The sequence below is a fragment of the Oxyura jamaicensis genome, chromosome 26, assembly GCF_011077185.1.
Source record: "Oxyura jamaicensis isolate SHBP4307 breed ruddy duck chromosome 26, BPBGC_Ojam_1.0, whole genome shotgun sequence".
Lineage (NCBI taxonomy): Eukaryota > Metazoa > Chordata > Aves > Anseriformes > Anatidae > Oxyura > Oxyura jamaicensis.
This window is the reverse complement of record NC_048918.1, coordinates 3,702,425-3,714,566: the sequence shown is the minus strand read 5'-3', so window position 1 is coordinate 3,714,566 and position 12,142 is coordinate 3,702,425. Positions and strand designations below refer to the sequence as shown.

The 12,142-nt window shown below is 56.9% G+C and overlaps 1 protein-coding gene across 1 annotated transcript in view; it reads left to right on the top strand.

Moving 5' to 3' along the window:
* Positions 1-10,569, top strand: part of LRRN2 (leucine rich repeat neuronal 2) — a 31,554-nt gene extending 20,985 nt beyond the window's left edge. The window contains exon 2 of the mRNA XM_035346966.1: positions 4,579-10,569. Coding sequence (XP_035202857.1) covers positions 4,821-6,965 — 2,145 coding nt within the window. The 5' untranslated portion in view covers positions 4,579-4,820 and the 3' untranslated portion in view covers positions 6,966-10,569. The remainder of the gene's footprint in view (positions 1-4,578) is intronic.
* The last annotated feature ends 1,573 nt before the right edge of the window (positions 10,570-12,142 follow it).

Here is a 12,142-nt window from a genome sequence, read left to right as displayed (position 1 = left end):
GTATTTACCATACTGTACCCGTGCTTTTAGATCTGCCTCAGGCTGACCTGATCCTGCACAGCCACACAACCCCAGTGGGGATCCAGCTCCAGCACTGATGCTTTTTAATCCCCCCAACCCCAAAGTGGTGCTGGACATGGGAACGTTGTGCACATCCCCTGCCTGGTCCCCAGCTGCATCGCGCTGATGCGGAGCTGTTGGCTGCTCTTCCTTCCCTTCTCCCCGCCGGGTTTGGATGCATGACCTACACCCAAACACCTCTGTCTTGTGCTGTGCATGTGGTGGTGCCAAAATCCTTTCTCCCTGGGCAGGGGATGTGACAGCTCTGAAGGCAGCGTGGCCCCGGAGCCAGCCTCTTAATGCCAGCCATTGCAGCAAAGCCCTGCAGAATTTAATACAGCGTCTCCTTCCTGATAAAAAAGTGGTATAGGATGTTTCAGATAACAGCAGGGTACCTTATTTCAAAGTTTTATAAGTAATTGATACAGAACCCTATAGCTTCTTGTTGGTTTTAATCACTGATAAACCCCGTGAAGCTTTTATACAAAGATTTAAGCAGGGAGATATGCCCTCAGCCCACGGGGACAAACTGCACCAGGTACCACCACGGGAATGCTGACCCCAAGCAGCTGGGGATGAGAAACTGCCCCAGATGACTTTTTTTGGGGGTACAGCAGGGCCGTGCGTGCAGGAGGGGTGCACATCTGGTCTGTTATTGATGTCTCAGTGTGCAGAGAGGGTCCTACCCAGGACATGCCGGGTGCATCTCAGGCTGCAAACCCCAAAAGCCGAACGGAGCCAAGCCCCGGTGAGGCCCCATCGCGATGGATGCTGCTCGGGCTCCCCACCATGGCATCTCCTCCCAAGGGCTGGCTGCAGCCTGGAAGCATGCCATCGAAAAGAGCAAAAGGCAGCAGGAGGGGGGGACACGGGGATTCCCCCCAGCATCTGGCTGCCACTTCTCATCTGCCTGCGCGGGAGCTGGCAGGGCCACCGGCAGGGACTCGGCAGCCGCCCGAGCGCAGCGGCGCGGGAAAGCTTTGGGAGCGAGGGCCGTGTCTGGCTGCTGCCTGCACCTCTTACTTAAAACTGTCACCCCAAAATGACAAGGGCTCGGCAGGAGATCTGTTTGCCAGGGTGCGGAATGGGTCGGGTGGGGCAGCTGCTGCCCCTTGGGGACATCGGCAGGGGACAGCTGCTGCTTGCGGAGAGATGCTTGGCCACGCAGTCGGGCTTTCCCCAGACCCCAAGCAGGTGGGGAAGCCCCCTCAGGGTTTCAGGGGGTCTCCATCACCTCCTGCCCCACGGCACTGCCACACCAGGGAAGCGTCGGCCCCTCGTGCTGCTGCTGCTAAGGGAGAGGGAAGGGCAGGCGAGCGCGGGCTCAGCTGCAGCCATTTATCTCCTGAAGCCGGGCTATTAGACAGATGACAGAGGGAGAGAGGCAGCCAGTGCAAGCACTGAGACCAAGGCTCCTTCCACTTGGTGATTTATCTCCTGGCTTCATCCAGCAAACTTGCTGATGAAAAGACTCTTCCCTTCTCTGTGCCTCATCAATTCTCATTCTCATTGCTTTTCTATTTTTTTTTCCCCTCTGGGCTTCTGCTGTCTTTTCATGCAGCCGTGCTCCCCATCCCCGGCTCCGTGCACCCTCTCTCCTGCTCTCTCCACCTCATCTCCCATTCTCTGATTTTCTCTTTGTCCCTTGCTTTCTCCTTTTCATCTCTGGTCCTCCCTTTTCTTCTTTATATCCGTGTGTTGCTTTCACTCCCCCCATTCCTTCTCATTCCCTCCACCTGTATTTCTCCTCTGCATCCTCCTCTCTGTCCCCGGGCACATCTGGCTGGGATGGAAGCAGACTCCTTGGGCTCTCAAGTGGCTCTGCAAACAACCTCATGGGCTTATGGCAAATTCAGGATGGAAAACTCGGGGCTGACAGCACGGTGCCGTGACCACCCCTGCCCCTGCCTGGCAGCGTTGCCCAGCCCCGATGCCACATGGCAGAGTTTTGGGTAGAAAACATGTCTCTGCTAGTGCACCCACTGCCCATCCCTGGCCTGAACCCTCTCTTGTGAGAACCACCAGGAAAATCTGGGTCTGTCTGCACGGGGGAACCGAGCAGGAGAAGGTGACTGCACAGACAGCGTGAGCCTTCTGGAAGCGGCTGCGCAGCCTTTCTGCCCGTGCTGGAAAGCAGCGTCTGAGGACTACGGGGAAGAGCCAAGGGTGCTTGGTACCATCTGGGGCCCTGCCTGGCTGGCCCCAGCACTTTGCTTTGCATTTCCTCACTTGCAGAGGAGCAGAAATACCTCCTGAGCCGGTGAGGTACCCCAGCACCATCGCATTACTGGTGCTCAACCTGCCGGTGGAGCAGCTCTCTCTCCTGCCCCCCAGCCTGTGCACCCGGGCATTTCTCCCCCTTCCTGGGGAGCCTTGAAGGCAGCAGGCACAGAAATGTCTTAGGGAGGAAAGGAATTAGGTAAATGCTGGAAAACTGTGGGCAGAAACAAGCTGCTTCCTCGGTGTGGGGAGTGGGCTGGGATCCTGCGGAGGAAAGAAGGAAACTGGGGGGCATTTTCCCCTTCTCAGTGTGCCGGGGCACTGCAGCAAGTGCTCAACCCCTGGCTCTACATCTCTGGGGAAAGGATAAGCTCCCTCCAAGCACCAATGTCACCGAGCAACCGAGCTCCGTCCAAGCAGCAACATCAGCCACATCCCAGGCCTGGCCTGTCAATTCGCTACCCTCAGATCCCGGTTTCCCTCAGATTTTTGGTGTGTTTCAGTGCCATGGGTGTGTTTTGAGTGAAACCAAGAACTTTAGCTGCTGTAGTCGTGGGTTTTTTCCTGATGAAGAGCGGCAGTTGGGACCTTGGGGCATGTGTGAGCAGGAGCACATGGCTGGTCCCTTTGAGCTCAGGTGGCACCTCCGATGGAGCCAGGAGAGCCAAGCTGAAAATTCCATTTTATTTTATTTTATTTTATTTTATTTTATTTTATTTTATTTTATTTTTTTCTGCAAATTCCAACCCTTTTGCTTACAGAAACACTTGGGCTCTTGGAGCATCATCCTGCATGTAGCCTTTCCACGGCCAGCAGTGCTGCAGCCCCATCCATGCTGGGCACGAGTGAAAAACCCAGAGATCACCGGAGAGCAGAGCTGGGGAATCTTCCTGTGAAATGGAGGTTGAAAAAAGTGCTTTATTTTTTTTTGGGGGGGGGCTCTTCTTCACAGCCATAAGGAAATAAAAAAGTATTCCTCTATATTATTATTTTTTTTTAGGGATAAAATTTTCTATAATATTTTAATGGTCAGAGAGATTTACAGCCACAGAAATGCCTGTGCACTTAAAAAGAAAGATGAGGGTCCATCAGAAGGATGCAGAAATCAATACAGCCTTCCTCTTCTTTAATGCTGTTTCTCCAGGAGATGGTTTAAAAGCCAATGCCCTCACAGCAGGCAAGAAGGGAAGTGTGCGGGATCAATTCTGGCACCGGGCTTGGAGGAGTCGATGCTGAATAAACTTTGCTTGGAAGCCCTTTAAGGGAGGACAGGGGGGTGATAAAACACAGCTGCTCAGAAAGAAACTTTCTTTTCCCACTCTGGCTTCTTTTTAATGTTTTTCCTGCTGTGCAAGAGTCTTTTAAGACAGGGAAAAGCTTTGGGGCTCGGTTTGATTTGTGTCAGCATGGGTCAGGAGTGCGGCAGCAGATCGGAAACTCAAAGGTGGGGATGAGGCCGGCTCCAGCTCCTGCTCCTGCTCTGGCAGGAGATGTCAGGATCACACCCAGCGTGGAAGGGGTTAGGGAGCTTCTCTATTCCCCCTGGAGCCTCTAATGAGCCCGAGCGGGGATTCCTGCTCCCGGGAATTTGGGTCTCACCAGGGCTTTAAAAGTAGCCAAAGGGCCGGGGTGATTTTTCCTGGAGGAGAGGTTGCTCCAGGGTGTGAGGCTGCTTCCTGAGGGGCTTCTCCCTCCTTCTGCCCCTCTGGTTTCCTCTGCTGAAGATGTCCAGAGGTGAGGGCAGGTTGGAGCTGCTGGCAGCACGGCTCACCAGCTGCTCCTTGCCTGCTATCGACCAGGCAATTCTGCTAACAGAGAAGCAGAAGAGGAAGAAGGGGCCACAGAATGGTCTTTGGGGATGTTTTATTTTGCTGTGGTGCTCTGGATGCCACAACCCTGTTGTGTTCACTTACTGCTGCTTCTGGCAAGCCTGGCTTCCCACTCAGCATCAGCCCTCTGGGCCCCCAGGGTCCTCAATATCAGCTTCTTTAAACCCTAAGGTCCAAGTTTGCACAGAGGTCGGGGTGCTGACTGCTGTGATAGTGGAGGGTGAGATTGGGCTGAGGGGTGCAGGGGGCTGCTGGTAGCCCTGGGCCGAGCAACCAGGGCCAACACCTGAATCTCTTGTGCTGGGGGGGGGGGAGAGGCCATGCTATGGATGTAAAAAAAGATTAAATGGACACGTTGGTCTGTCTTGGGGAGGGTGCTGGAGTTCCTGTGCACAGTGCTTTGACTCTCCAGCTCTTGCCACATGCTCAGGGTCTCCTCTAACACAGCTTCTTGTCTGGCTTCTTTCAGGAATGACCTCGAGGAGCAACCTGGAAGACGCAGCAGAGCCCCGAAATGAGCCATTTGGGGAGGAAGAGGAGGCGAAGCTCTGATTAGAGGACCAGCCCCACGCGGGGGGTTATGTGCTCTCGGCGGGGGGAGGCAGGCAGGGCAGCCGGCAGCGGGGGCTGATCGCTGCGAGGGCTTCCCCCGGGGGCACCTTCTCCTGCGGACGCCGTGCCCACCCACGGTCGCCCCATGCCCTGATCCAGATGCTCCCCATGAGCCTTTCCTGCCTGGGAAGAAGCCGGTCCCACCAGCCAAAAATGAGACCCTTCCAAACCAGCTCGCTTCTGCTCTGCGTGGTGGCCGCAGCCGCCATCCCCATTGTGCCCTGGAAGGTGAAATGCCCGCCGCAGTGCGTCTGCCAGATCCGGCCCTGGTACACCCCCCGCTCCGTCTACCGGGAGGCCGCCACCGTGGACTGCAATGACTTGTTCATCTCCGCCGTGCCCGAAGACCTGCCGGAGGGGACCCAGACCCTGCTTTTGCAGAGCAACAACATCGCCAGGCTGGAGCAGAGTGACGTGGGCTATCTCAGAAACCTCTCCGAGCTGGACCTGTCGCAGAACAGCTTCTCCGACGTCTGGGACTTTGGCCTGAAGAGCATGCCGCAGCTGCTCAGCCTGCACCTGGAGGAGAACCAGCTGGCCGAGCTGCCCGACGGCAGCTTCCCGGGGCTGGGGAACCTGCAGGAGCTCTACCTGAACCACAACCAGCTCCGCAGGATCGCTCCTCGCGCCTTTGCCGGCCTTGGCAGCCTCCTGCGCCTCCACCTCAACTCCAACCAGCTGAGGACGGTCGACAGCCGCTGGTTCCAGATGTTGCCCAGCCTGGAGATCCTCATGATTGGAGGCAACAGGGTGGATGCTATCTTGGATATGAATTTCAGGCCCTTGTCCAACCTACGGAGCTTGGTTTTGGCCGGGATGAACCTGAGGGAGATCTCGGACTACGCGCTAGAGGGGCTGCGAAGCCTGGAGAGCCTCTCTTTCTATGACAACAAGCTCATGAACGTCCCCAAGCGGGCCCTGCAGCAGGTTCCTGGCCTCAAGTTTCTAGACCTGAACAAAAACCCCTTGCAGAGGGTCAGGCAAAGTGACTTCACCAACATGCTGCACCTCAAGGAGCTGGGGCTCAACAACATGGAGGAGCTGGTGTCCGTAGACAAGTTTGCCTTGATCAACCTCCCCGAGCTGACCAAGCTGGACATGACCAACAACCCCAAGCTGTCCTTCATCCACCCCAGCGCCTTCCACCACCTTCCCCAGATGGAAACCCTCATGCTCAACAACAACGCCCTAAGTGCCTTGCATAAGCAGACGGTCGAGTCCCTGCCCAACCTGCAGGAGATCAGCATCCACGGCAACCCCATCCGCTGCGACTGCGTCATCCGCTGGGTCAACAGCACCGAGAACCGCATCCGCTTCATCGAGCCCCAGTCCACACTGTGCGCTGAGCCCCCCGACCTCAAGAGGAGGCACATTCGGGATGTCCCCTTCCGGGAGATGACGGACCGCTGCCTGCCCCTCATCTCTGCCCGGAGCCTGCCCTCGCGCCTGGAAGCGGCGGACGGGGACAATGTCTCCTTGCACTGCCGCGCCCTGGCGGAGCCGGACCCGGAGATCTACTGGGTCACCCCCTCGGGGGTGAAGCTGGTCCCCTATGTGGAAGATGGGCGCTATAGGGTGCACCCCGAAGGGACGCTGGAGATTGCCGGGATCTCGGCTCGGGAGGCCGGGTTGTACACCTGCGTGGCTCACAACCTGCTCGGGGCGGACACCAGGAGCGTCAGCGTGATGGTCAACAGCTCCTTCCCGCTCAGCGAGGCCAGCCTGGAGCTGGCGGTGGTGGACATCCAGGCCTACCACATCCTGGTGGCCTGGAAGCCGCATCTCAACACCGTCTCCTCCAACCTCACCTGGTCCAGCTTCTCGCTCAGCTCCAACTCGGACACGACCAACGTGGCCCGCATCCCGACGGGGACCCACGCCTACAACATCACCCGGCTCCACCAGGACACGGAGTACTGGGCTTGCCTCCACGTGGCCTTTGTAGACTTGCAGGCCAAGGTGGCTTGCGTGAACGCCAGGACTAAAGAGGCCACCCGCCGCTACGGGCCCCTGGGGGACAGGCAGAGCCTCCTGACCCTGCTGGTGCTCTGCGTCCTGCTGCTCGCCGCCGGCCTGGTGGCTCGCTGTGGCCTCGGGGACGAGCCCAGGAGGGCTGGGGAGCTCCCGCGGGACGCGGTGGCCGTGCGCGTGGTTTATCCCCACCTCGCCCCGCACTGGGCTCAGGGGGCTCATGGCAGGCAGCTCCTGGCTGTGGAGGTGCAAGCGGCGCCCCTGGACTCCTGAAGGCCCCGAGCTGCTGCTGGGGGCTGACCGTGAGGTGGTTTGGGGTGGGGAGGGAGAAACTATTTTTTACCAAAAAAAAAAAAAAAACATGAAACAGAACAAAGTAAGCAAGACAAGGAGGGATTTCATGGACTTGACCAAGAGACAAAGCAGCAGACGGGAGCAGAGCTGGCCACGGGGCTTGCAGAGCTCCTGCAGGGTCTGGATCCATGTGTAGGGTCTGGATCCAGCAGACATCCCATCCTGGGACAGCTGGGATGTTCTTGGCAGGTCCAGGCCCGAGGGGACAATGCCCCAAGTGGTTGAAGAGCCATAGGGGTGAGCAGCAGATCACCCCTTCCCCACGCACCCCGGCACCCTGCGGCACCCCAGCGGGGTCAGCTCCTTCGCTGGACAGTCCCTGTTTTGGAAATACAAAAAAAAAAAAAAAAAAAAAAAAAAGGCCTTTCCCTTTGGGATACATGTGGGGTTTTTTGTTTGTTTCTTGTTTCTTTTCGGGAGGGCACTCAGATAATCAGCCACAAACCCATCCCCAGCTCCTTCCTGCAGCCCTGTTGTTTGTTTGCTGCCATTGATCAGAGGAAAGCGGAGGAGAAGGAGGTGACTCGGGCAAAAGAAACAGAAGTGATGGAGCTGACTTGTTGCTTAACTGGCATCCCGGAGGGGCTGGCTGGTTTCTGCCAGGAGTCAGCCCCATTTCCAGCAAGTGTAATCTCGTGGCTATTCGGTAAACTTCTGTGGATAATGTTACAGAAAGAAAAACGGGGAAAAAGGAGGGTGGGGAGGCAGTCCTTGCTTTTCTGCTTTTGTTAAAATAATAATAATAATAATTCTTTGCACACTGGTGTGAACCTAGAAGGCTTCAGATTAGCAAACCTTGCTTCAGATGTAGGAGAAATGGGGGGGGGGGGGGGGCGTGCAGGCCAGGCCAGCCCCGTCTGAGAACACCCCTACGGGAGGTGAGGATGTGGGATCAGCTCTCCTGTGCTGTTGCTGCTTCTTTCTCTGGTAAGCAATTAAAACTACAAGTGGAACAAATCAATGGGCAGCTCCAGCCCCCCGCCTGTGCCGAACCGAGGGACGTGGTGACTGCAAACCAGCAAGGCTCATGGGGGCCCTTCCCTCCCGCTCGATGGGCACCAGTCCTGCCAGCAATCTTCCTGGTGTGGGATAAGACCACGAGCCGTTCTTTTGCTTGGGTTTATCCTCATCCCTGCGCATTAGTAGTGAGGATTTGGGGTCGGTTTAACTGCAGTCCTACACAAAACGTGCCTTTGCCAACACACACACAACCCCGAGAGACCCTGGTGCAGCCCAGGAGGCAGGGGTGCACCCAGAGCCCAGCCGACACCTCACTCATGGGCCTTTCCATGGGAAATCCCAAGAAAACACAACCCAGACAGAGCTGGGGGGGCACAGGGTGTGGGTACCCCAAGAGGTTACATCCCGGCACAGATGTGGTGCATCCTTGGGCACAGCTGGTGCGATCGCTGCGTGCAGGGAGCTCTGAAGGCACCAGAAGATCCTGACGGAGGAAGAAGCTGCGTGAAGTCCTCATTCATCTCCCAGCCAAGGCGAGATGGTTCCCTGCTGCACGAGCTCCGCGCTCAGCCAGGCACACGATGCGGCTTCGGTGCCTTCGCGGGGTAATTATTTCGGAGGGTAACGGCTCCCCCCGGCCCCTGTTCGACATTCACCAAAGCACTTCAGCATGTGTTTAGGACCCAGCGAGATCTCCAGGGGCCCCAAGCACATGCTGAAACCTAAGTGCATGCTTAAATACTTTGCTGAATTAGAGGCATCGTCTGATCTAAACGCTGGGCTGCCGAGCGCCAGCCCTGCCAGCGGAGCTGCTCCGGTGCGCAGCGCTCGGTGTTTGCAGGCTCGGGGCCTGAAATAGCCTCTCTCCTCGGCCTTCTGTACAGTGGGGGGACTAAAACAGAATATATTCCCTACAGTTCAGCTAAATTGGAGCTACGGCCCATGGAAATAGTTGCCGAGAAATTTCCCCGGTGTAAGCACATCTCTGATTTAATCCTGCTCGCCTGCCCCTCTGCCGCGCACAGAGATCTCGTTCACGGTCCCTGCAGAAACATTGCCGGCCCGCAGACAAAGCCGGCACCGAGCCCTCACAGGCTGTAATTTTGTAGGTGTAGAGAAAAAGCCTCTTTGATCACGGTTATCGTGGCTGCTGCTGCCACGCTGGGATGGGGGTGAAGGTTCAGCCGCTGCCGGGATCGGCTGCTCCGATCTCAACGCGATGCCTGCAAACCAGAGATTAAAACGCAAGATATGTGCAATTAATTTTATTTCCTTTGAAACCGGAGTGACCCCAGGAGCACCGCACGGTGTGGTCAGGCTGGGACACCCCACTGCACCCCCAGCCCATGGGGGGACACCAAAATCCCTGTCCCCAAAGCAGGAGCTGCCCTCGAACCATTTGTATTCCCTCTACAATTGGCGTCTTGGACTCCAGCTGGAGAGCGCTGTAGGTGCCTCATGCACTATTCGGTGTTGTTAATATTTATTATTAAAGCAACAAGAAGCTTTTCCTGGGTGCTGTGCTGGATGAGATGCTTCAGAAACCTTTGTCCCCCATGCTAAAGCCCCTGTGGGGCCCGCAGAGCTGGGGCAGTTTGGGGCAGCCCCCCCACCGCTGCAGCCCCTGCTGGAGGACTCCAGGGAGACATGAGCCTCTGGTACCAGCCCCACAACACTTTTCCCCCTCCACATATTTTCTTGCAATTTCCAGCTCTTGGCTAGGGGCTTCAGGCCAGAAATGAACTTTTCCAGGTGAATTGTGGCATTTGCAGAATTTGTCGGGGTCGTAATTGGGACTTAGAGATCCTCCTCTGCCTGGAGGCTGAGTCCTGCAAGTGGCAAGCAGCGTACGAGCCAGGGGGCTCTCAACTCCAGGGCTCTTTAATCTACCACCCAAAGTCATGGCAAGGTCCAGGGCTGGAAGGTGAAGAAATTCAAATTAAGAACAAGACATCTTCTTTTATTTTAAGCACAGAAGTAATTAACTGCTGGAGCAGCTTAACCAGTAGCGGGGGCAGCAGCCTCCACTTCCAAGCATCACGCAGGGATGCAGCTCTCAAAGAGATTCCCTAGTGAAGAGAATCCCAGATGTCTCCAGCCCAGAATAGTGCCACCAGCACCCAGTGTCCCTCCTGGCTGCTGGTGGGGGGGCGATGGGGCAGGGGGAGGCAAACGGGGACGGCCTCCATCACCTCCTGGTCCTCCTTCTCCTCTATCCACCTGGGATGGGAAAGGCTTGGCTGGGAAATGCTTCCCCAGCCTGGCCTGTCAGGTCTCCCTCTGGGCACTGATTTCTTTTCCCCACAAACCACTCTGCCTTAGCTGCTCATCAGGTTTAATTTCTCCTTTTTTTTTTCTATTACCTTCACTTTGAGGATAGCAGTAAAAGCCCTCATTTCTGCTTCTTTTGCCCTCCGTGCCTCCTCTTCCTCCTCTTTCTCCATGCAAACAGCATCGTGGATCTCATCTGCAACAGAGCTTCTCCTGACAAAGCCAAGCGAGAACATTGCGTGCCAGACTCTATTTTAAGCACCTAATAAAACCCGTTTTTGGAGTGGCTCCATTATTGTGTCCTTCTTTTGCACAGCCCCGGTACCTGCGCATTGCCCCACTCTCGGTACCCACTGCTGGGCAGCCTCCCTGCCCTCACCCCTGCCCACACCAAAGCTTTTCAGGCTCCAGGGGAGCACCAAGGGCACGTCGTTATTAGTTCGTTAGAGAATCAAAGCAGGCCTCTCCTCCAGCACTTCCTCAAGAATGATTTAAATTAAAACACCCAACCTCCCTGGGAAATGTCAGCGGCGTTATCCATATGCATGATGCCATTAGGATGAAGCAGGTGCTGCTTTAAAAACCTGCAGGAAAATCTCCCTGCCAATCTCCACGGCAGGCAGCTCTCCCTGCTGAATGCTCCAGCACTTCTCCCCCTCCCCGCCTCGTCGCTGCTCTGCAGGTGGGGAAACTGAGGCACGGAGCCGCTCGGTGGCTTGCGGTGGCACACAGGTTCCTGGCCCCCTTCTTCCAAGCACACGCCTGGGGCAGGGGCCAAGCCCTTCCTCGGCCTTTACTCACAGGAGTAATCCAAGGAAGGCAGAAGCAGCTGAGGCAATTGTCACGGAGGAAAAATGTTGCAGCTTGGGCTTGGCCTTTCGCAGCCTCTCTGCCCAAGCCGCCCACTGAGTGAACGGGTTCAGCTGCGTTCAAGTGGGCAATCGAGGTGGAAATGAGGCTGATGGAGAGCAGCGGGGCAGCGGAGGTGGCGTGGAGTCAGCTTTGAGCAGTCTGAGGGCAGGAAAGCGCTGACCTCCTTGGGGGGCTGCATTGCAATTAGCTGCTTTGCCTAATTTCAGGTCCCTGCAGCCTTGGTGAGCTGTCCCCAACCTGCTTGTGCTCAGCGTTTTGGGGAGCCCTCCCAGCCCCGGGGTGCTCGGGGTTGTGGCTCGAATTCATCCCCTGCTGCAGGATGTCCCTGGAGGAGCAAAGGCTTGGGGACACGGGCATGGGGACGCGATGGCTTTGTCACACGATGCCAGCAGACCAGGGATGCTGCGGGTGCTGGCGAGGCAGGGCTCTGCTGGCACAAGCTGTGCGTGGGCTGTGGGTGTCCAAAACCCCCCTTGTGGGCAGCGCAGCCCGATCCTCTGCCCTCATCCTGCTCGTGCGGGGAGAGAGGGGCACGGCCGGTGCCTCGCTGCTGCGGAGTCATCCTGGAACCACATCAAATCCTCACGAGGTGGGGGAGAGGGGGAAAACGATTTGGATTTGTGCGTGGGTAAATGGGAAAGAGGCAGGCAGGGCTGGCGCTGATTAGAAATGAATATGAATGGAAACCAAGGAGCCGGAGCCCAGCTGGGGGGAGCAGGCACCAAGGCAGGCACCAGCGGGGAGGTCGTGGGGCGAGCAGGGGCAGCGGGAGGATGGGGGTCCCGGGAGGGCACTGAGGTTTCTTTGAGCATCTGCACCAAGTGCCCACAGCTCCGTCTGCCCCCGCTGGGTGAGATCCTGAGGAATAAAAGGGTTTGGAAAGGGGAAGCCTCTACGAAACGGGGTGAAAGCCCTCGGTTTTGCAATCAGAGGGCTCCTCTTGCAAGCAGCAATGGGGAAAAACAATGGTAAAAACAGCCAGGGGGTGCCGG